The sequence below is a fragment of the Vanellus vanellus genome (assembly GCF_965231255.1).
Source record: "Vanellus vanellus genome assembly, chromosome: 11".
In the NCBI taxonomy this organism is placed as follows: Eukaryota; Metazoa; Chordata; class Aves; order Charadriiformes; family Charadriidae; genus Vanellus; species Vanellus vanellus.
This window is the reverse complement of record NC_138916.1, coordinates 4,630,006-4,654,974: the sequence shown is the minus strand read 5'-3', so window position 1 is coordinate 4,654,974 and position 24,969 is coordinate 4,630,006. Positions and strand designations below refer to the sequence as shown.

General features: G+C 38.4%; 1 protein-coding gene across 1 annotated transcript; it reads right to left on the bottom strand.

The window, feature by feature from the left end:
* Positions 1 to 503: 503 nt before the first annotated feature.
* On the bottom strand, positions 504 to 23,105 carry NRG4 (neuregulin 4). Its single transcript, XM_082488728.1, has 5 exons — positions 23,051 to 23,105; positions 17,480 to 17,545; positions 13,255 to 13,348; positions 5,686 to 5,835; positions 504 to 843 (listed from the first exon to the last, which is right to left on the bottom strand). Exons 2-5 carry the CDS (start codon positions 17,487 to 17,489, stop codon positions 756 to 758), a joined length of 342 nt encoding a protein of 113 aa, XP_082344854.1. The 5' UTR covers positions 17,490 to 17,545; positions 23,051 to 23,105; the 3' UTR covers positions 504 to 755.
* Positions 23,106 to 24,969: the final 1,864 nt, after the last annotated feature.

The window sequence follows — 24,969 nt, the reverse complement described above, 5'->3', positions numbered from 1 at the left end:
TTAAAATCTTGTGCCAGGAAGTTGACCAATATACTAGCAGTGGTAACTCACCCTCATGTTGTCTTAGATTAAAAAAACACCTATCGGTATTAGCTGGAGAAAGGTACTTTTTGTTTCCCTACATCTGGTAAGTGTATCTGAAACAAGCCCAATTCTGGACATGTATCACAAGTATAAATTTTCTATTGAATCAAGATAGTCCTGAACTCCTCTGGGGCAATCTTATGAAAAAGGACAATCCTATCAAAAATTCAAAGTATTACCTCATGCTAAACCCCCTATGATTATCTCATATTCTCTGTACAGTGAAAAAAAAGATTATTTCATAATTCCCATGCAGTAAAAATCAAAATTATCTCATGCTTCTATCTATGCATTATTGAAAACAGTGACTTGTCATGAAAAATCTCACAAAATTAAAACAAATTATAGTGATTTCTGTGTAATTTGATACACCTTTAAAAACATAGAAACTCTAATAAGTGCAGCTGTTTCTCTGTCTTAGCTGCAGTCTTCTCCAACATATAAGCAAGCCTCCTATTTCAGTCTACTTTCTTCTCTCATCTTGCTTACCACATCATCCTCTATCACTACTGTGTTCTTAGGGTTCCTCTGCATGATGTTTTCCCACCATTCTTCCGCTCTAATGCATTACTCAGTTATTATTTCTGAAAAATAAACAAAACACAGGCTTTTAATTAAAGAGAACTTCCTCCCCTGGCTTCCTTATGGAGTCAAATCATTTAACTTTAAATTTACTCACTGTTGCAGCCATTGCTGCTTGTAGTCTCAACCAGGTTGGCACCACACTCTGAAGAACTTGTCCTTGGAATGGAAGCTTTCCTGACCAGAAGAAACAAAAAGAGAGCAGGGAGAAAAAGAAAAAAAAAACACACAGAGTGAAAAAAATTATCAGAGAAGAGACAAATTAATTGAATGGTGCTTCCACTGAAAAAAAAAGTTAGGTGGATCTTCTGCAATTACTTTCTAATTAATACTCATCATTTTTGAGAAGCATGTATTTGAGGGAGAATAGGCATCAGAGGCAGAAACAGCACTCAGAACCACATGGGTTCTCTCCTGACGTTAATGTTCCTGTTTGTCTGATTTCTCAGCTCTTTATTTAAGCAATTAGTAGATACCACAAAATAATTTAATTTATCATTAACTCTCTCAGCATTTGGAAGTGAAATATCAATAATGTGATATTTTCCACACTTTCTTGAGGAGAAACAGATCTTTTAAATAGAGCTGATCTCTTGCTGTCTCTTCCTCTTTCTTTTAATAGTAATTAGACATCTGCTCTCTTGAGAAGAGTCATGAGCTATTCTCCTTTCTGTCCAGTTTGTGTCCTGTGGTGATATAACTCCTCCACAAAGTCTGTTGTCTTGGACAGCTTACATGGCTTTATTCCTAGACCCTGTTGTTTTGGCCGGCTGAGTTCCTGTTCATCAAGACACACTTATCGTACAGGTAATTTGGCATTTCAATGTGGACTTAGAATAAAGTATAGAAATGAATTGCAGATTTATTTTAGTTTTCCCTAGGGTTTTCTCTATTCCTCTAAGCTGTGTGTGCGGCATTCAGGCCTCTATATTGTTTTTAAAGAAAAACTGGCTTATGTGGAATCCACACTAACCAGCTACCTTTCTTACTCTTCTTCCAGTAACCCTTGTACAATATGTTTCTGGAGACAAAAGGCCAGATGGACCTGTACTGACAGGTGACTTGCTTGTAGCAAAATATGCCATTTGTTACCTCAGTAACAATGTAATAGCAAGGAGTTTTGCATACTTTCTTATTTTCCCCAGGTCAAAACAGTAGGCTTTATCTACTATTTGTTGCCAGAGGGTGTGTGTGTTTGTTTCAAGATAGACAGTGGCTAGATCTGGATTTGCTCTAACATCATATGCTCTGCTCTGCTAACAGGTTATGCAGCTCCTGAGCCTAAAGTCACACAGAAGCCTACTCCAATCCAACACATTTTTTCATTGTCAAATAGCAAATCACTCTCTTAAAACCAGCTCTGATTTTATATATATATATGGATGTTTTACATTCACAATGTAAATATTTTACTATCTTTGCTAAAATACAATTGTTGGCCTGATGCCATGTCTTCTAGTGAATCCCAATAGTTAGAAATAGCGATGGTTCTATGTGCTGAACTTTTACAGGGATGTAGCAAACAGAGCTGAGCATGCTCTTTAACGATCAGCATTTCCCCTTCGACAGAGAAGCGATGTTTATTGCCTATGAAACAACATATTCCTGGAGAAAACTTGATAAAGTAACATAGGAAGCTAATGTACTGAACTGGTTTTTCACATTAATTTTGGGTATGGACAGTACTGTTGTTATGAATTCCTACAACATGATATAAAATTGTTTTACAATACTTATCTTTGGGGAGAGAGAAAAGCAGAGTCTTTTCTTTGCAACAACATTCCTCATCATTTTTTCAGAAAGTAAATTCAAGCTACTCACTTTAATACCTAAATAATTACATTCTATCAGCCTGAGACTCAGTAGGATAGCTCTACAGTAGCCTGTCCTTCAGGTTGCAGCAACAGCAGGAGGTTTAACCCTAGACTGCTGTTTATCTTTGCCAGTTCTAAGCTGCTTGGTTTTTGTCACCAGTACTTGACCACTTTTCCCTCTTCCCTCCCTCCCTCCATTCTCTGCTGTTCCTTTCACTCAGACCTTCCCTTCCTTTATCTTTATTTTGTTCTACTTTCCATCATTCTAACCCTCTAGCCATTTCAAATACTGTTTGTTTCTTCATTATCTTTGATTCCCTCTCCTCCTCCTCCTTTCAGGTTTGCTTTCCCAAACCATACCATGTTGATGAACCCTAGTGCAGAATCAAGTACAGCATGAAATCAGCTTAACAGCAGATTGTTGGCAGATTGGAAAAAATAAATCCTCATCTGATAAAAATGTGATGACTCAGCTAAATATAAAGGGAGAATTATTTCCCACTGTTCACCCAGAGCTTTTCCTATGCAGCCCTTTTCTTTTATGGGTTACTTTCACCATTACTTATTATTTGGTTTTATACACAGAGTGATGAAATCCCTTCTTTCCACCCTTGTATGCTGAATGGATTTGTTTGTAGGGAGCATTAAATCTACTTGCACATGCCTGGTCCTGAAATCTTCCCTAAGTAGCCTGAGAGGAAGAAAACTTGGAAAGGAAGGGGGTTAGAAATGATGACGGGGACAAGAAAATGGAGCACTGATTTCTTAAATTCTAAAAGATTTGATGTACAATTTTATGGATTCAGTTTCTGTATCCTAAATTGCAATTAATATCTCCTCTTCTGCATCCCTCCAGATTGCATTACTGTTTATACTAAAACTGCACTAGAATCCTCTGCTGAAAGAGCCATAGAAATGTGGACTAACACACAATATGGGGGGAAAAAACTCTCTGCTTTCTGATTCTGGATCAAACATATCTGTTTATGAAGTGTAATAGTGGAAACTTGATAGTACAATATTTCTCTTAACATTTTAAATGTAATATTCCTGTCAAGGGGACAAGTCAAGGATGACGCGAACTCACAGCTAACCCTTACAAGCCCCAGTTCCACCCTCTTCCAGAATGTTATGGTAGAGGTGGTAGATCAAATTTGGGGGGAAAAAAAAATAAATTAATGACAGCTGCTAGCAATAATCCGTGTTTATACAGCTGAAAAGAGGGGAGTAGATGAAAGCATCCACTTGAGACTCCTTATATGTTGGTCACTTCAGTCAAGAGATAAGGACTTTTAGATGTAAAGTGTTTCTTTTATAGATGAGTTCTCTAGCAGATGATGATTGTGCTACCTCAACCTCTGAAGTATAAAGGTAAGACAAAACAAATTTTAGACACTTATGTTCTTTTCTTTATAATAAATAAGTTGATCATGATTTTATGAGATTTCCCAAGCTAGTCTGGTATGTAAGATAGGTTCAAGTGCAACTATGTTAAGACTGAACTGCTGTCCTTGTTATTTCTCTAGTAAAAAGACCCTACTACTTGTTCTGACAGTTAAGTAAAGCTTGAGTAAGTTGATTTCCTATAAAGAAAAAGAGTAGCTGAGGTTCATCTTCCAACTATCTAATAAAAGACTTGCACAGACCTGTAATTCCTGTTATTCTAAGCTTCTGTACTTTGCAATGCAAGACTCTGACAATAAAACTCAGTAGATTGTGCAGTAGATTGTGTCTCCAGCCTTTCCCTAATTTTACTGTATGCAAGAGGAAAGGGATCTTTTAACAGATTACTCTGAATTCTTTGCTCTCAGAAGACTTTTTCTCTTCTTAGAGACAAGCTTTACTTTTAAAGTACTCTCCGTACCTCTAGAAGACTTGAATGAATTTTTCTTTAGTTAGTTAAAGCTGTATTCTATTCTAATAACTTCATAGTAATCTGCAAGTGTTCTTTAGGTAACAACTGCTGTGGCATTCCACTCCTAAGACAGGATTAATTTAACTAAAATGACTAAAGTGGTGGGTATTCTCTACAACAAGGTTTTTTTGATACAAACTAGCAGCTTTTTACCAAATGCTCTCTAGCTCTTCTAAATATATTCAGCTATGGGAAAAACTGGCAGTCAATGGGTTTCCATGACAGCAGCAGAGGTAAAACTAGACCAGCTATTCCAAAGGTCGCTCATTGAAAGGCACTGATCAGAGAGGTTGATTTGGCAATGTGATTATGAGGGAGCAAAGAACAGAATTGCAAGAACCTTGGGTTATCATAACCAAGGAGAAATGCAGCATAGGAGTAACAGGAAGAGGCTGCAAGTCTGTGATGGCTAAGAATTACAGGGACTAGTAAATTGCCTTATAAAGGTATATTAACAGTACATGACAAAAAGAGTTCTTGCAAAAAGTGCTGTACTCTAAAAGCAAGAGGGGACATAGGAGGTTAACCTGTGTACATAAATGCAGAGAGTAAGCCAAGACAGTAAGTTTGTTTGGGTTTGGTGTAAGTGTACTGGTATATGTAGAGCATCAAATAGTTGACTTAATCCCAGTAACTGCTTATGTGTTTTCATTCAAAGTCCTAATACACCTAAAATGCTACTAAACCCAAACCTGCAGCACTTACTGTCTAGCACTGACGTTTTCATGCTATTGAAACATGGATCATCCTGGATAAATGAGTTAGCCCTCTGATTTGTTCTAGATGTTAGTTAGTTAATAAAAATCCACCTGGGGTTATTCTTGAATTTGATTCTTTCCTTAGTTTTCCTTTTTAAAACAGGAGCTGTAAAGGAATTGAGAGCCAGTGTCACCAGTTGGTTTGGCTGCCAATTCAATGCAGTGGAACGGTTTCTGATCCCTAAGCACTTTGGTAATTTGCTTCTACTTCTCAGCCTTCGGACAACATAAAGGTTGACTAATGCTTTAAAATGTTAGCACTAAACTCTAGGTAGACTGTAAAATCTCTCACAAGTGGGTGTACTACATGTATTTTTTACAAAGCAAATATAAGTAATAGCTTAGAAAAGACATTGAGTAAAATATTACAAGCAACAAGTTGAGACATCCACATTAATTATGCTGAATAACCAACCATCCAAACCTTATGGATAATTCATTACATACTTTTACATTCAAATAATTAGTACGTGATTACCAGGAGAAATTTCTACTTGATTAAAATAGCTTCAGCACTCTGAAGCACTTTTACCTGCAAAGGAAGTAGAATGCTCCAATTACAAGAACTCCTAGAAGAAGTAGTGAAGCCAAGAAAGCTGCAAACAGGTCACCTTTTGTTTGGGACTTGATGCTGGGCAGCAAAACTTCCTCACAACGGGCTCCTGTGTAATTCTCAATACACCTGGGAAACCAAGTTTTATTCAGATTAGATGGTAACTTGTCATCTAATATGAAAAACACAAAGGCCTCTTTTGGTGTTAAGTGGGGAGAGAACTTGTTAAGGCATAATTCAAGGTTTATATTTGCTTCACAGCAAGTTTTCATATGGAATTTCCACTCACCTCGTATTTCTGGAACAAAGGGAATTGGGCATATTGGGCATCAAGTTTACATTCTGATCCATACTGCTTTCATGTATTAGACCGTATCTTTCTTAATAAATTCATTGGATTGGCAATATACTTCACAACGGTGTACTTTGCAGTTAAATCTGCCTCCTCCACTGGCAGATTTAAATAATTAAGTCCACCTCTTTAGTGTTAACTGTGTCATCCCCCTGGTTCTCACACAGTAGTCATGCTTTCTTTTCCCCCTTTCATATAACTTTCTAGCTTTCTTTGTTAAAGAGCTAGTACTGTCAGCTAAATAGATTAAGGAACTGGGAATCCATTGATACGCAGTGCACCTTAAATTGCAAAAGTAGTTTATGCAGTGTAATAATTCATGCCAGAACATGTTACATGCTTGGTGAATGACCCTTTCTTGGAGACACCTAGCTAAGAGTCTTCTCTACTATGCTTATTTTATGTATTGAGCTTCTGAAAATGTCTTCTGAAGAAAGGATTAAAATGAATACGGTATTTTACCATGGTAAAATGGTATGATATTTTATTAAAAATAAATAAAATGAATGGCTTAGTAATTCATATTGAGTCAAAAATAGATGGGATGAAGCTAAACTAATCTTCATTTGTCTTATATTTTGCACTTATGCTGCTTAGTTTTCTTAAGGAATTTATTGCATTACAGAAAATGGAAAGTGCTTCATTCAGTAACTACATTCTGCGTGTATCTTTTATGTATGTAAATTTGCTTCTCTCTATTTGTATTACTAAAGATCTTGCTCCTTCTTGCTATTTCTGGCACTGAAGTCATAATAATCTGTGACATAAGCAATTTCAGGCTCCAGCTGAGAAAAATGGGCTGAACTCCGTAACATACTTGAAGTTCTCAACTGCCATTGGCAGCTGCAAGGTACAATTTCAGATGAGGGATAAGAAGGCAGGGTGGGGAGGAACTGCCAAAAAGCAAAGATGTCTAGCATATCTAAATAAGACAAATGGATTACTGTGAGCATACCACTGTGCATGCTTGATGTGACTCGCAGCACTGCTGTCTGTAGATTATAGAACGCTTTCAGTACTACTAGTCTAAACTATTGCACAAAGAATTACTACCATTTCTTTTAATTCTTTGCCTTTGGAAATAAAATGGAAGATTTAGACACTAGGAAAAAAGATTCAATTATCATCATATATTAAAGCTGTGCAACTGATCAAACAGCCATCATTTACTAAGGACAATGTCAGACTTTTCAAAGTTACTCTGTTTGACTCCTGGGAGAAGGAAGGGTAGTCAGACTGCTCTGATTGCTTAAGATAATGTTCCAGATGTTTACTGTAAGTATAGTGGCATTTCAGTGGCCTATTTCTGAAATACTGTAGAATACTTTAAGAATAGAAGTGTAGTTTGAGTGGGGCATTGTTCTCTAGCAGGTGAGAGAGAAATGCTTTGGAGAGCTGAATAGGGATAACAGGGATAGAAAATGGAATCTAAAATTCATAGAAGTATTCTTGAATACCAATAAAAAACGGAGAATAATGCAAGGCTAAAATGATACAGGAAGAAAAAATAAATAGATCTTGGCATCAAACGAAGGCTCATGGAAAAGTTCTAGAGAATGAGTGTAAAGGAGTAAGTCAGTAGCCTAATGAGAAAAACGAAGCACGAGGGAGAAAAGACTGTCCTTCTAGCGCTGAAGAGAGTTGCATATAGGATTAGGTAAAAGGCTAGGGTTAGAGAAATGTTGTGATGTAGAAAATGCTGTCAGATAACCTAAAAATCATGGAGATTTTCATAGAAACAGGAAAATTGAGATGAGGTATGTCTTGGTTACATTTAAATAAACAAAATTATAGCTAAGGTGACCCTACCAACAGGCTCTGCTATAGTTAGGGCATTTCTGAAAATCCAAATGTTCAAACATTGGCTTGCGCAAGCTTTTATGAAGTCATCAGTGCTAATGTACAAATAGGCGAAGGACTATGTTAAATACAGAAACAACTGAGGCTTTCAGACAACCAAGAGAGTGAAAGGTTTCTACTGTAAGTCCTTTCCTAAAATTGGTGGGAAAGAAACTAAGCAGACTTCAGTAATTAGCAGTGGAACTCACTCAGAAGATCTGCTTATCCTGTTGCATTAGCAGAGCTCTAATAATTTCAGTGGAGTTACATACACAGTGACCGCAAGCAAGACAGAAAAGTAGTCTCTAACAAGCATGTGGGCTATGAACGGAATCCAGACTGATGGTATCTATTTATTGTCTTCTAGAGGTAGTTGGTCTTACTATGCACAGCCTTAAAAGTCAGTAGCAACTCATAGTTTATCTTACTTGTAGTGGATGCCTAAAAGTAGAGCACAAGTTAAGCACAACACGCTTGAGGTTGTTAATATAGCAGGCAACTGTGCTTCTGCACTTGAATGAATGAGTGCAAAAGAACAGAGAAGCCTGCTTCTAGGCTATAGTAAGAGGGAGTTACACTAGTTAAATCTTGTGGTCACTAGGCCAGGTGTTGCTGATGCACAACATCATCTGCATGCTGTTAGCCTGCTGTTTCGGCACATGCTGTCTGTTGGCTTTAAGTGGTCCTACTGCGTAGCATTCCAAAGTTGATATTTAAAATGGAAAAAAGGTCTTTCCTCCTCTAAGACATTAGAATTTCCAATTCAGTCAGAGCTGAAAGACAACAGCCTTCAAATGTTTGAGAAAAAGCTGTGAGACTAGAGTCTCCCATTTTCAGATAGCATCCAGATTTCTGCTTTCCTAGAAGCCTGCACACGCATGCACACACACCCACGACTCTTGTCAGATGAAATGAGCCAGCCTCAACTGTTGTATATAAACTTACTATAGAAGTTATGCTGGAGACAAAACACTAACATAATATGTGTAAAGAAACCCACAGAATCTTTCAACATAGGATCTTAATCAAAACTACCCATATCAGTATCCCTACAAGGTAGAAAGAAATAGACTGCATTGGATAAGATGTCAGGAGATGACCAGTGGGTCCACAATTATGTTGATCCTTTACAATCCGATCAGTAACTAAAATACAGTCATAACATCCCTCCAATAACACAAGGCATTTCTGCTATCTCATTTGCAGATGCAGTTCATGAGACAGTACAAGTGATCTACTGCCTGTCTGATTTAGATAAGAAGGTAAGATGTCTTTCTCTTCCAGACTCTAAGGTGGGTGTTGTAAGCAAGTATCTGACAGACTTTAAAAATGGAAGTAGGATTTGAGTCAAATATGCACACAGACTTCTACTGCTTAGTATTATACTGTAAGAGCCTTGACTTTAGTTTTCCTTTAGTCAGGAAAAACCTGGATGCTGCTTGGTATGAAAATTACTTTCATGTAAATACAAAGCTCTAAGAAGAAAGAGACAGCTGAAAAATCACCTGCCTGTCAGTGCAATTTAGATTACATGGCTGATAGCTTCAAAATCACCATAATCTTTATAGTCTGTAGCAGGCTCCTAAAAGTTGTCCTAATCCATACACTATAAGGGCAACTAGTAAGTATGAAAAAGAATTTAAAGACAAAGTGAATAAGGAATGGCAAAGTTAATTGGAAGCCCTGAGCAACTTTTAAAAAAGTTTTCTGTTCAGAGGAGTTACTCTGTTACTCTGAATCTGTATTCATATACACTCATGCTACATATGAAACTCATGCTACTCCTGGAGAGAAGTTGAAAGAATGGGTTATTTTCCCCTAGAACTCCCTCAGCTATATGTTTATATGGCAAGCTGTACCATATCTGGCAATGACATTAAGTCCAATCGCTAATACTTTGCAAACACATAAGATAAAGTTGTATTTTATTTTTTATGTCCCATTAAAAATATATCTTAATTTTTGATCTTTTTTTGGCTATGCTTTAGGTGTGTATTCTAACTTTTGTTCCTACCTTTCAAGCTAAAAGCAGAATTGAAAAATACTAATTGGACATGTTGTTTTCAGAAGAGCCTGGGGTAAGCAAAAATAGTTTTGGAGGCAGAGAAAGCAGAAAAGCCCAGATGAATGGGAAGCCCTTAACTGGCAACTTGCAGTGTGTATATTCTGAAGGCTTATGGCACAGCAAGTATATCACTCATAAGGACATTTGAAAAAGAGAATGAGTGACCCATCTCAGAGAAAGAGCCAGACAAGGATGGGGTATACAGAAAGTGGCAGAAGGAATCTGCATGGGATTTATTGGATTAGTATAGGAAAGGTGGAGGAGAGATTGGATTAGGGTAGAAGCAAAGGAAGGGGAAAGTGGAGATATCTTTTAACCATACCCAGTAATTTCAGGGCGGAGATTTCTAAGGTCTGCCTCTGTCCCTTGCAGTACTTAGCCTGAACACACTGCCCTCTGCAGAATATGATGCCTTCCTCAAAAGGAGGGCATTCACTTTTAATTTCTGTGTGTACTGCCCTCAGAAGCAGAGGAGCTGTGTTTGTGTGGTGTTATACAATCTGTCTGAAATACAGAAAGAAGGCTCTCAGAAATATGCCAACTGTAAGACAAAATGGAAATACCAGAGCTTCCCCTCAGACACAAGGTCTTAACTTAATTCTGCACTGCATTAATTAATGATTGTGGGACAGCTGTGCATGAGGTGCTGAGGCAAACAGCTTTCAGCCTCATGTTTTATGATACACCTGAGGCAGCTGCTTTTCTATCCTTCTCCATTCTGCTGCATGTTTATTTAGTACATTTGAGCATTCCTGGGTTTGAAGCTCATCTTGTTTACGGTGACAGGTGTGCTTTTTGCTGCTGAGAACATTAATGCATTGTTAGGAAAGCAATGAGGGAAGATGGCAGCTGAGCAACTTCATGTTTTAACACAAGTCAGCTGTATTTAAAATCTGCTAATGTTGCACGGGGAAGGGGGTCAACTAATGTTTTGTTTCTATTAAATCTCTACCTTGTATATATATCCATTTCTGAATGGTAAAAATAACTGAAATTCCAAAAGTAAACAGTGGCTCCTAATTTGTCATCATGCTACAAAATACATATTTCTAGAGAATGATGCAATTTTCCTCGTCACATTGTGAAATTACTTCCAATGATGTTGCATCAGGTAATCTGGATGCTTAGCACAACATATTTGTGTAAATAAGTAGCATGTTAAGGCAAATGTGTTTTAAATTATTTTTACAGTTTGTCAGTCTGTTCTTGCTCCCTTTCCCCCTTTGAATCAATGCTGTACTAATGATCATTCAGCCTTTGATTCTAAAACTGATTCAGTTTTTCTGTTTGTGGGAGATGATCATCTGAGAACACTTGGAAGCTTTAGGTGGGCTTTGGCAGAAACCTGCATCAAAGAAACTTTGTGCAACTGTGTGATGATGCTAGTCTTGAAGTTCCAAAGCACCAAATATTTTTCTGAATTCTGCTGAATAGTGATGCATTTTTTTTGTTGTTTCTATTCACATCACTGCTGATTACTAAGATATCTGTGTGTAAACAAAACCTTTCTCATCTATAATTAGCCTTCTCTGACTGATTAAGGAACATGCTTAGAATGAGGACATGCTTAAATAGAATGCTTCTATTTAAACCCGTATAACTTCATAATCAATCACTAGATACAGAAGAAAAATACTTGATAATTTAAATGCAGTAAGATTGCCTGAGTATAACAGAAATGCTCTTAAGATGTTACTTTTCTGCTTCAGCGGATTATAAAATCCTCTAGTACCTGAATTACAAATGACTTCATTTGGAGCGCTTTTAAAGTAGAAATTATCTCTGCTCACTAGCTTGTGCTCCTGAAGAATGAATTGTTCTGAATATTTGTTACTTCATGTTTACAGTTATTGCACCGAATATACCTTCCTCATTACACAGTCTAGCAATAGTTGAGAAGGTGCTTTGAAATTGTGTAACTGATGCTGTTTAGTCTAACCATTCTTTTTTCATATAAGTATTTTCATATCGACCATATGAGGTTCCTTCCAGGAAAAAAAAGTGTATTTCAATGTGTTTTACTTTTTGTGTGTGTGGTATTTATTTTATATCGCATGAGCTTGCAAGGTTTAGCGGTTAGAATAAATCATCATCGTACACCATTTCCGAGCTTTATCCTCACTTCTGGATCCGATTCATCGGATGACATTGGACAATATGCTTAATGATAGTGATATGCTGTGTGTATTTTTCAATGAGCATTTACCACAAAATTGCCTATTGCCACCTCCTAGATGAGTTTACATGCTTGAGTTTAAATGTTTAAATCGAACTGTCCCAAACAAAAGAAAGAAGTACTTTAATTAGGCATCTTAAAAAAGATTTTGTTTCCTTTTTCAGCTGTCTCATCCAGTTATCATTAGTTATACCTCAAGATTGGAGAGAGAGCGGAAGTTGCCATGAAAGAAAAAAAGGTAATATCCTTAAGTGTATGTAATAGGTCTCTGAACACCTATTATTATGTTAAGTAAACCCATTAAATTAACCATAATTTATTTTGATGAATGATAACTCAGAACTAGTAAATGCAGAACCATGAAAAATTAGAATTTAATTTATCATCTTCTTATGTCTTGGTAAATGAGAAAACAAAAGGATAGGGCTATATTTATGCGTGAAACGTATCCACATGCAAAACCAGGAATTGCTTCTTTTCCAGTGTGCTACATGAGCTTCAGAAAGAAGAATGGTCCCATAAATGAATGGTGTAAGAAGTATCTCTATTTGCTGCCTTGATGTTTCTTTATCAAGTAGTCTTTGGCTGTGACTGTAGAGCTGCCCTTTGAGTATTTCAGTGACATTCAGAGAACATAGTAAGTCTTGAATTCTTTTTTCCCCTTAAAAGATTAAATTCCTTTTTGTGCCTCCTCATTTTGTTCAGGTCATGCCATTTTATGTTATAAGGATTTTTTGCAATATAATTCCTCTGGAAGAAAAACTGGGAATGTACTTAGCCTTTCTGAATGCCTTTGCTACAGTCTATATGCTGTAAGGCAAAGGGTATTTTCTTCCTTTATGTGTTGTAATGAGAGGAGGAAATACAGCATATGTAACTGAGTACTGTTGCACATGTCAAACAAGTATACATGTTTATTTTTCTCATATTGTCATGTCTCTGCAAGCTAGATAAGTAATCTGAGCATGAATTACTGAATTTGGAACAGCCATAGGTAATAGGTATTTTCTTTTATGTAGCGTTTTAACAGTAATTTCTTAAAGAAGCAAAATGGAGAAATAGTGTTTAGACAGCTACTGTCCAATACTTAAACACACAAACTGTAGTTTCACTGACCTGCAGAATGGACTGGATACAGTGGGAATCATATAACAAATCCCTCCATTTAGACAAAAAGATCCATAACTGGTGCCACAGAGTTCTTCATGATCTTAAAAATAAGACCAAAACAAACACAGAGAAAAATAGAGACTTGTGTATTTTCATCAATAAAAGGAAATTTCAATTATACTTTTGGGTAGTGGGGGTGGCTTCCTTAAAAAAACAAACAAACAAACAAACAAAAAACGAAACACAAAAGAAACCCACATAACCCCACCAAAACAAACCACCACACACAAACAAAACCCCCCTATGAACAAGTAAGGTATCAGTCTTGCCTTCCAGGCCAGCAACATATAGCAACATCTATCTTGTAGAATTATTTCACGTAATGATATGCAAAAAGATCACAAAGTTATCACCGTATCAGATGTGAAGCACCTAAATTATATGAATAAATGCTAAATTCTCTTGTGGCAAGAGTAACTTTTTAATTCTCTGTTACTTCATTTGCCTTTCATGACTACAAACTGTACTGAGTACAGTGATGCTCATGATGACCTATATGAAGTCTGGTTTGTCCTGTCCCAGTGGCACAAACTATCTTTAGATTAACTAGCTTCTGCGAGAGAATTGGAGTCAGTACAGATAAACCCAGAATAGTCTCAGGTGTGGACCAGGACATTGTGAGACTGCTTCAGGCTGTATTAAAAACCTGAATCACAGTGCAGTTAGACACCACCAAGTTTTCTCACCCCAATTTTTAACAACTAGTGGAGGAGCTAGCCTATGAAGGCATCACTTAAGTAGAAGACTGCCTGTTACAATATAATTTCCACAGATCTCAAAAAGCCTTTTTTCTAACTCAATAGGCTTCTTATAGGAATTGTTAGTGTTTTAAACACAATTAGGCATTCTAATAAAACCTCAAATACAGGATACTAATGTTGGTACTCATAGCAGCAGTTGTCCGTTTTATGCTTAAATAGAATATCTAACTGTACCATTTCATTCTGCTTGAAAGCAGTCTAAATTTGGAAGTTGGACTGCATATATTTATGATACATTTAATGCATCAGTAACTCATTTTACATATATGCATATATATATTTTTATAAATATATTTTTTCAATCTTATGAAAGCACAATATCTCAATCAGAAGAAAAATAGAGCAGTCTCCTGACATCACAAAAGTGAGAATCATGTGTTACCTCACACTTTAGGTGTTGGGTTTGCTGTTATTTCTCCCAGAAGTTCTGAAAATGAGAATTCTGCTGTCTCATTATTTATGTATAGAAGACATTTTCTCTAGAAAATATAGAGTTGTTTAAGAGGAATCAAGATTTTCGTTATCGTATTTGTCCTTCAGGAAAGAGAGTTGGCTTCCCCTTTACTCCTGCAGAAAGAAGGGAGGAAGTATGGCCACAAGACCTTCTGCCCTAGAGGGAGCTTCTATGCTTTGTATATAAAATAAACCTGACTTTTTTAAGAGTAGCAGAAAAGATTAGCTACTTCTAACCCTGTGCAACAAAAACGTCATGCATCCTGCTATCCCCTAGACCATCTCTAGTAATTCCACTTCCCCATCTTTTAACACATTCTTCCATTTCTCTGATGGCATATTAGTGTATTAGTGTGAGTAAATTCCTTATATTATTTTAAGACGATGGCAGTTATACTACAGAGCTCAACAGGAATTCAGTTTCATGTTGTCAAAGTGCTAGCATCCAAATGGTAACTGGAGCTTTTTGCATGCGTGCAGATATATTAGGGAGCTGGAGGAGGGGGGGGAGGTAAGGCTGGAAAGATTGTTCATGTTTGACCTTGTTGCATTGGCTCAGGATGTGGCATAACAGATATGTGTTCTGCCCTACCTTGTTAGAAGTTAAATGGAAATTTATTTTAACTCTGAAGCTTTCTGTGCTCGTCTGCTGGCAATTCATTTACTGCAAGTTCACTATTAAAAGATTTTTTCAATTGTTTCACAGTATAATTGCAATAGGAATAAAATGGTAACAGAAAAAAACAAGCAGTTTTTTAAACAAGAACCATAAATTATTTTATTTTAGTCTATTCAAACATGACAGTGGAACTTTTGTGACAGTGTAATGAAATTGAAGGCTACATCCTTCCTTAAATGAAAAGAGGACATCGAATACATGAACACTGTATCAGGATAGCTATACAATTATAAGAATCAAGAGAGGAAAAGCAAAACTCTCAACTTTGACCTGCTCCCAACTCTATTAAGCATCTGAGGGAGTTAAGTGTTTTTGAAATTCTACCAGATGGAAAAGTGAAATGATAGAAGGTAGGCCTCACAGAAAAATCCCTTTAGACAGCTCATGGAAAGCCTTCAAAGAAATTCTCATGAGAATTAATGAGAACTTGTTAACCTCCTTAAAATCCTGCCTTACAGTTCTATTTCTTTTCTTCAACGTTATGCAGAAATAGGCCTGTCTCACACCAGCATAGTGGTAGAGTACTGAAGAAAACTAAATGCCTCAAGTCATTCAGGTCTCAGAACATTTGGGAGAATGATTCTCTCACTGTTATGGTGTGATCTGTGTATTAAGGACCAGCTCTGCAGCCCAACTAGACATTTCTGTTCTGGCAAAATACCTCAGGCACTCTGTCTCAGGCCTATTAGAGAAAAGTGAGAGGTGGGGAGAGAACAAAAAGTGCCTAGGAGCCTTCGAAACCTTTTTGATTGTAATTACAGACAATTTCTCTATAGGCTATTTCTTTCTAGATCTAGACTTCTTTCCAGGGCTAAGGGAAAAATGGTAACCTTAATTTTACCAGTAATGAGACATTTGAAGAAACCTCTATGTCCATGTAGATCATGCCCCATTTTCCATCTAATTGTGTTTTTCATTAATTCTGTTTTGTGTATTAATATTTTGCTACTACTTATTGAAAGTACCAGAGTAGTAAAGTAGATGACAGAATTATGAAAGAGAGAGAACAAAAGAAAATTCAGGATGCTCTAACACTAAAAAAAAAAAAAAAAAAAAAAATTACTAATTACTAGTAGTAGCGGGTTTTGCTACAATACAAAAATATGTATCATTGTACTCCATACATACTTTACTGAAATGCAGTAGTTTGGATCGAATTTGAAAGCTACAGTTCTGTATTTATAGACAGGAAAGTATGAAAGCAACAGTTTATCCATTTACATTTATAGTCAATGATACAAAAGACTGGAGAGTCAGAAGGGGTTCAATACAAGCCAAAACCCAATTACATTAGCATCCGTGAATGTGTTATGATTTTTCATGAGGTAAGTCAATACATTATATTAATCTAAAAATGCAAATTGTATGCTTTGAAAGTCAAATGTATACTACATTCGGACTACCATAATCAAGATAGAAAAGTTTAACAAGTCAAGTGACGACAGGTGATTAAGAAAAGATACAAAAGATTTAGCTTTTCAATTAATACAACTGTACAAACTCTAGCAACATATGTTCTACATAATATATATATGTATTTTGATATATCCTTCCATGGGAGAGATTAAATAAAGAGAAGTAGAACACAAATGTTACTGTTAAAAAAAGTTGCATTTCGGTGAGAGAAGTGAAGAGGAATGAAACAAGATTGTTCTTTCTAATGCTAGACTGTGAATACTTAAAACTGGCAGAGGTAATAGCAGCCTCTAAATACACTGATTCTCAATCATTCTTTCTGAGGACATGCACAAAAACCTGTCCCTAAACTATCTTGCCTGTTTGCATTTAAACTTTTGTAACCTGGCTGTCCTATCTATTAAAAAGAAAAACAAATAAAGGCTCAACACCACCTTAACCCCCAAAGAACCAAGCCAGCCTTGATAATCCACACGTTGACTCAGCTGTCTTGCCTAGTCCAGAGGCTAAAATACTACAGACTGTCTAATCCTGAGGTCTGCTAAAAGCAAAAAGGGAAGGGGGAGGAGTGGGAAATGTTGACAGAAGATAAAGGGCCTGATGTATGCTTCCTCACTTATAAGCAACTTTGGACTGTATGCTAATCAATCACGAACTGTGAAATATTAGGACTGATCAAAGCAAACATTTCCGTAAGAGAATTTGTACGACTGCCTGGTGAACTCTAGTTTGCTGACTAGTAAGCGAAGACAGCCCTAGGGAGCAGTTGAGGTAATCCCAATGGCAGCTGTCAAAATTAATGCAATTTTAATGAATTCTAATTATATATGCATACACATCCAAGTAAATTGGAAGAAATTACCTGTTCGCATATTATTCCAAAAACAATTCTTATTCTTGATCAGAGGCTATTCTTCTGAAACAGCACCTAAAGACAAACATGTAAATTTAGCATATCATTTTTAATCCCAGTGACTTTTTTCACTGAAGAAATAGCTATTGGAATCTTTCAGTGTTGCTGCTAAGATGTTTGTTGTACTTTGACAGTGATACATTGCTATATTATATGTAAGTTCCATTACTTCACAGTTAGCGGCAAACATTCCAGTGTACCATCAAGTTCAGTGAACTCCTGAGGGCAGTACTACAGAGTAAAACTAAATTCACACTAAAGCACATTTAAACAATGAATACTTTCTTCAAACTGCCATGCTTATTCAGAATTGTAATACCTGATGCTTTTAGGCAATCTAAATTATTCTTTCTGGCTAGCAAATTAAATTGACATTTGTACCTTGAAAGTCAGTGCATACAATTGAACCAGTCCTCAGACTAATAATTACTCAGTCAGGTAAGATCTTAGTGGTGCAATTCTTGCATTTCACAAACATGAACTTCCCAATTTGTAATTTCTCAGAGAGAATGTGTGTGTTTCACTTGAGTTTCTCATGTCTGGATGTCAGGTGAAATTAGTAATATAGGCCGTGAATTTAGCAGAACTCAGCAAGGTCAAGACTTATACAATTATTTTTAAAATATGGAATAGAAACTCTCTGCCTGGATCGAAACTAATCTTCACTTGACATTGCTAAAAAGAAACTTATTCTGTAGACGTGCCAACCCTATAAACATCTACCATAGCTATATTCTGTTTTCTTGCAAGGTATAGTCAAGTTTTATTGTACCAAATACTTTACTGGATAAAGCCTGACATGATAGATCTTATTTTTTAATGTTTGCTCTTTTTTTCTTAATTATACTTTAATGTGTACGTAAAGTAAATATTTAAGCAAACTGTCCTATATCGGAGAGAGATTTTTTCCCATTAAATGATCAAATAAAATAAATTATCAGCTTACCAGAAATAATTGCCTGTACTTCAGCTTTTAGTACTAGAAAGGCAACTCTCTGTAGAGGCCCATTTCAAAAGGTATAGTGCATTTGTACTTACTGTATAAGCAGACAGAACCTCAAATGTCTTCTCTAGCTCTTTAGGTCCCGTCCATACAAGAAAATCTGAAATGGCAGTTCCCTGTGATACTGGACTGTAACAGCAAGGTCCCCACCCAAAGGCTGTCCTCTTGGGCTGTCTCACAGATACCCAACTTTCCTTGCTTTGTGTACATAACCAACTATAATTAACATAGCATGTGGCACAAAGAAACAAACAACATGATTTGCTTCAGAATAGAATCCTGTTTTTAAAAGAAATAAATCATCCTAGAGATGGTTACTTTTAGCAGTCAAGATCTGGATTCTATATGGGCTGCTAAAAAGGCTTCAAATTTCAATATAGTGCAATGTGGGTGAGGTTATAACAAACATGCACACAGAGGCCAAGTACACAATAGGGTAACACCCTGTTATGCTCACAGAATCACATGCTTATTTTTCTAAGGTTACCAGTACTACAATTTATTGCTGAATTCAAAACATTCACATAATGTAGTGCATGTATATATTGCACCATAAAAATATAATATGCAGGAGTCAAAAATCTGATTTAAATTTCTATTTTATTGGAGCAATCAGTCCTTTTTCATTTATTTTCCCTTTTCTCAGAACATGACACAAATTGTATAGTATCCAATAATTCTCATAACACAAAATATAAATAGGATATATAACATAAATTTCAGACTGGCTCCTTTTCCAGATTTAATTAGGATATGGGTCCTTGAATGGACAAAATAACTTGATTTTGCAACTGCTAAAAGGAGATGTCACATCTCCTTTCCTTCATCTTATTGTTGGTATGCATCTCACTATCTCTCTGGTGCTGCTACTGGTGTAAGTTGAACCTTTTCAGGAGATGCTTAAATCCAATGATCCAGCAGAAGATTCCTTGGAGGAAGCTGACAGTTTTCTCCTGCATCCATGTGTTAAATAGATGTGCTATGCACCTCATCGGCTGTTTGGACTAGGACTAAATTGTTACATGTACTAAAAACTGTTTATAAGATGACTGCAGAGAACAAAAGAGATTGAAGAAGGCTATGGGACTACTAATTATTTTCAAACTTTATTGCCTGCATATTCAAGGAAACGGAGTGGCAAAGAAAGGGGGTGAAAATACTGCTTAATGTAAGAGGATGTATGCATACACGCATAATTCTATTCTTTAAGTTCTGATAACAAATATCACAATTTGGGTCTAAAGATCACTTTCAAAAGAGATGTTGCTGACAGCATTCACAGTTGTGGTTTTCTTTTTTTTAAAAAAAAAAAGACTGAAAAGCAAATGATTAGGTAGTCATGTATTTATATGTAAACGTTTTTCTCTGGGGTGCTTGTTGCACTGTGAATAGAAGTTTAAGTATGTATTGGTGTCCTAAAAAGAATAAATTGGACTCTCTTATCTCATTAGAAAAGTAAGCCGATACAGTGTAAAGGAAATGAAATGCGATAGCAGAAATTGTTGCTAAACTCAATTCTAACTTGCTTACATCTGTGCACGGAACTGGTACTTGAAACACAAGAGATCATTTGTGCATCTACCTAACACTTTCCAAACTCAGTGTCGTCTTTTAAGATACAGCTGTAGCCTGTGCTCACAGAAACTAAGAATCCTATTCTATGAATGCTCAAATGTTTATCTTGGGTGCATCTTGGGAGTTCATGAAAGATTACTTTGTGTATCAACTTAAGAGTATTTTAAACTGAAATTTAAAATACAGCCTAATTTGCTCTGTGCCAGCTTGTTGAAAAAAACCCCTTCAGATCAGTTCTACCCTTTTCCTCACATCTTTGTCATCTAAACTGATATTAATAACCATACATTATTTGAAAGATTACAGTTTATACATTAAAGTTGGGTCACCTGTGTATACTGATATATACCATTTCAGCCTCTTCAATTACTTGAAAGTCCTATGCATCTTTATTTTCGTAGTCTGAATCCGTTAACAAGGGCTTCAGTTTAGGAAAGGATTTAAATCACATGTTTAGAGTTAATCATATCCTAAATCACTAAGTTAAAGTGTATTTGAGTGCTTTGCTGAATAAAGCATGAACTCTATGTCTACGTGCGTATCACGCTGAAAGCTGCAAATGTGATGGAAATACTGGGTTACTACTCTGTAGCAGAGAAACCACAGATTAAAGTGAGCCACACAAGAAAATTTAGACACCCTCATGCTTTTTGGGCACTAAACCAGTAGGGGTAAGAATACATTTTTTTTCTTTTTTGGCGAACTGCTATTGGATTTCTGGACAAATTGAGGGCTTGGACACAAAACTGCAATGGGTTCAGCTCTTCAGCAAAAAATATGTGCTAATATCTGGCCGTACTGGAGGCTGGCTGGAATAAGTCTTGTGAACTCATTAGTTTTGTCTTTAAATGAATTCTTTAAAACAGAATCTTATTGCCACTTATTTTTGTGTACTTTTAATGGCTAACTATTCTAAGCAGCCATGAGATGCAGTATCCCCAAAAGATGATAACTGTAAGTTTTAATGAGCACAGGCAGATAAAAAGAAAGCACTGAATAATGATTTGGGTTTTGCTTTATGGTTCTTTGCTATCCAAACATTCTTAAAATTAATCACTATACAAACTCTCCCCCAAATTAAAGATCATTTCAGTCACATGGCTATCTCAAATATTCACTGTTTGTTCATTTAGATGAAGTTGCACCTTACAGCTGTCTCTAAGAATGAGATTTTACTGCATTATGTATTCTTTTTTAAAATCCAAAAGAAGTAAAATCTCTTTCTGTCCCAACACTGAATTCAAATATTTGTGTTGTGAAAACAGTGAAGGGGAAAAAAATTAAAAAATTGCACTATCTGCTTAGTAGGCTAATTACATCACAGAAAGAAATTTACATTTATCCTTGATATCTATCTAGCAGTTAGTCATCTGCACCTCTTATTTTCTCCAAGAGCCAGGAACTGTACTGGAGTCTTGTTAAAAGAAGTCTGTTTATTCTCTTTTCTAGGTGATAACTTCTAATACCCTTACCATATGAAGCTCATAACTGATTTTAGCACAGAAAATCATCAGCTGTCAGACAAAATCATCAAACTGCCGGAAACAAAGGGAGATTCAAGGTAAGATACTACAACAAACTTGTATAAGGACAAAGTGTTACTCAAATTTACACACTGAAAGTTTATTTTAAGATGGGATAGCCACAAGCTGAAAGCACTCTAACAAAAGACAGCAGCAAAGGCAGGTTCCAAATAGCTCACAAGTCTCAACAAGCTTGTGATTGACAGATGATTTTTTTTAACACAGTTGTTCAAAATCCTTCCCATTACAGTTTTCTGAAATGACAACAAATGACTGAGTCCTCTTGTCTTAGGAATGCCTACAGCAAAACTTCAGCTTTACATTTTGATTTTATCCACTGAAGTATGTCTAGGATTAGTTATATATTAAAACAGCTAGTAAAACTGTTGTCATGATGTTGAAATCACAATTTGAGACTTTACAGTAAACATAAGGGAAAACTTTCCATTCCTAAAATTTCTTAAGTGATTTGCAACCAACTGCAAATTCCCATCTGAAACCCCAGTTCTGCTGTATGAGATATTAACACAAAAGCTGGCAATGCTACATTTCAGTTGAGGCTTCTGTCAAATATAACTACTATAGTCATACTACATATTTGTAATTTTGAGATAAGAGATTCCAGTCTCGAGCTTGTGAGCCCTCATAGGGGGATTAATAAATTTTAGTAGACACTTGCATTAAAAAAAAAAAAATCAAGCTTGGGAAAAAAACAAACCACAACAAACCAAAACAACAAACACAACCCACAACACTGTTTTTTCATTCTGTATGTTTATTGATTTCTTCTCTGGCACTTTCGGTCCCAGGTTTCATCCCTAAACTGTCTAAGACATCAACTGAAATGTAATACAACTTAAGGGTTCTCACTGCATGATTAATTTTTATTCATATCTCAGTGTCCATCAGAACATCAACTCTCAAATGTCGGTAATCTCAGATCCAAAAATCATAACTCAAAAAATCCATATTACAAACTGGCATACAAGGAGCCAGTTTAGCACATGGACGTGTAATAAAATAGACCAGTACAATGTAAATAATTTTGAGATACTAAAAAATATATATCGCAAGAGTTTAGATATTTACTTTTACATGGTAGTCAGCAGGAACCTAATGTAACTGGTTTTCACAATACCGATTTTGATTTTTTTAAGCTAAGCGTCATCCAGGCAGCAATGAGCGATTGCTGCCAACACCAAGTGACCAGTGACAACTGGTTGCTGCCAATTCCACAGCAGCCCCGCAGACCGGAGAGGGCTGTTAAAACTTAAATTTCAATCTCTTTTCTTGTTTTACTTTGTCCATTTTAAAGCACCTTCTTAACCTTGGGAACCTTGGGGCTTTTTTGCTTCCCTCCCCCCCCCCCGCATTTAATTTTGTATTGAGTTAATTTGTTGCACTTAAACCACAGCTTACCACAGCAAACGGGTATTCTTAACTCTGCTGGTGTAATCTTTCTCAGACATGCACAGGACAATCTGCTGAATCGACGTAATCTCTAATCTGCATCGTGTAATCTTGCAGCTGCTCTCTCCGTACGCGTTTATGTAATCCTGTTGTCTAGAAAAACAAAGCAAAACACAAAAAAGAACAGGCGGAACTTTTACCAATAACGTTGTCAAAGCCCCGGCGCGCCTCACAGAGCGGCCGCCCCCACAGAAACCAGTCCCCGCCGCCCCCGGGCTCCTGCGGCGGCTCCTCACAGCGGGGCGCACCCCCGCACCCCGCGGCCCCTCACGCCGGGGCTCCCCCACCTGCCGGCCCTGTCCCGAGGGTCGGCGATCGCGACACGGCGGCTCCTGCCGCGAGGGGAACCTACCGGGAGGGGGGCGGGGCCTGCGCCGGGGGACCCGACCCGCCCTCTCGCGCCTCACCTTCCCCGGCCCGTAGTACTCCAGCGCCCGCCGTTCGCCGCCGCTATTGGGTGGGCGGCGCCCACGTGACGCGGGGCGAGCACGCGCGCGCGCCCCCTTTAAACCGCCCCCCCCTTCCCTTTTTCTCCCTGCCGCTCACCGACCTGAGCGACGGCCCGCTGTTTCCTAGGCGACCCGCGAGGAAGGGAGGGCGCGCGCAGGCGGGCGGGCTCGCGCGCGGGCATTCCCCCCCCGCCACCTCCCCCCTTCCCCTCACAGTTGCTGGTTCCGCGCGAGGCGCGCGCGCCGGACCGTTGGCGGAGAGGGGCTGAGCGGGCGCCGGCGGAGCGGGCAGCAGGTACGTGCCGTGCCCCCGGCGCGGCGCTGGGAGCACTACCCCCCGCCCCCCTTCTCCTCCGCCTCCCGGTGCCGCCGTACGCCCTGTCGCCGCGGCCGGGCCGCCCCCGGGGGCGGGCAGGGCGGCCCGGCGAGGTGCCGGGGCCGCGCTGACGGGGCCGCGCTGGCGGAGGGGTGCGCGGGGAGCCCCTCCGCGGCGGAGAAAGTTTGGCGGTGGGTGCCGCCTCCCGCCAACTTCCTGGCGGCGGCGGGGCCGGGAGGGGGGTGTCTTAGGATGCCCGGCCGCGGGCCGGCCTGCGGCGGGGCCGGAGAACCCTCTCGCGGGGTCAGTCAGGCGGCGGGCGGAGCGCGGCCGGCCGGGGGGGGGGGGGGGGGAGGGGGCCGCGTCCGCCTGTGGTGAGGCGTTGCTCCCTGGGGGGAGGGGGGCGCGAGGCGAGGGGCTCCGGGAGCCGGCGGGCGGCCGTCTGTCCACCCCCCCACCCCCCCCCCCCCCCAGACCTCTGCGGATCCCGCGCCTCAGGACGGTGCGGGGTGCCAACTTCTGGCGTGCAGTCCCCGAGCTCAAATCACCCCAATAATGCCTTAGCGTGAAAATGGCTTTTAGTCTCTCTTTGCGTGAAAACCCACCTCACGTGTAATACCTTCGTGATACGGCTACTTGTGCAATTTCTTCATTGAGAGAGTGTGCTATAAATCTATAAGACGCTGCAGCTCTTCTTGGAAGCCTTCTGTCCTAGACTAGCGTCATTGCTTGCCACGAGAAAAGGAACAGTAGTTTCTTTTTTGAAGTCGGAATCCATTTGGACTGCTCTTAACCAGGGAATTTTCAGTTTGCCTTCTGTAAAAATGTAATAAACTTAATAGGCCTTTTTTGTTACATCTGTAGAGGTAGAATCTGTAAATTGTGAGAACTGATGTGCTGTAACAGGATGGCATGTCACAGTAACTGTACCTAAGGGGAAAATAGTACATAAACATGCGTGGTTTCTAAGTTTGCTATTATGCTAAAGTTAGGAAAAGGGTCTGCTAGATGTGTCTCCCGCAGAAATTCTTGGTTCTTACATGTGGGTTTGAGAGCAAACCACCCTCCAAGCTCTATATTAAATAGAGCATGCACCTGACACT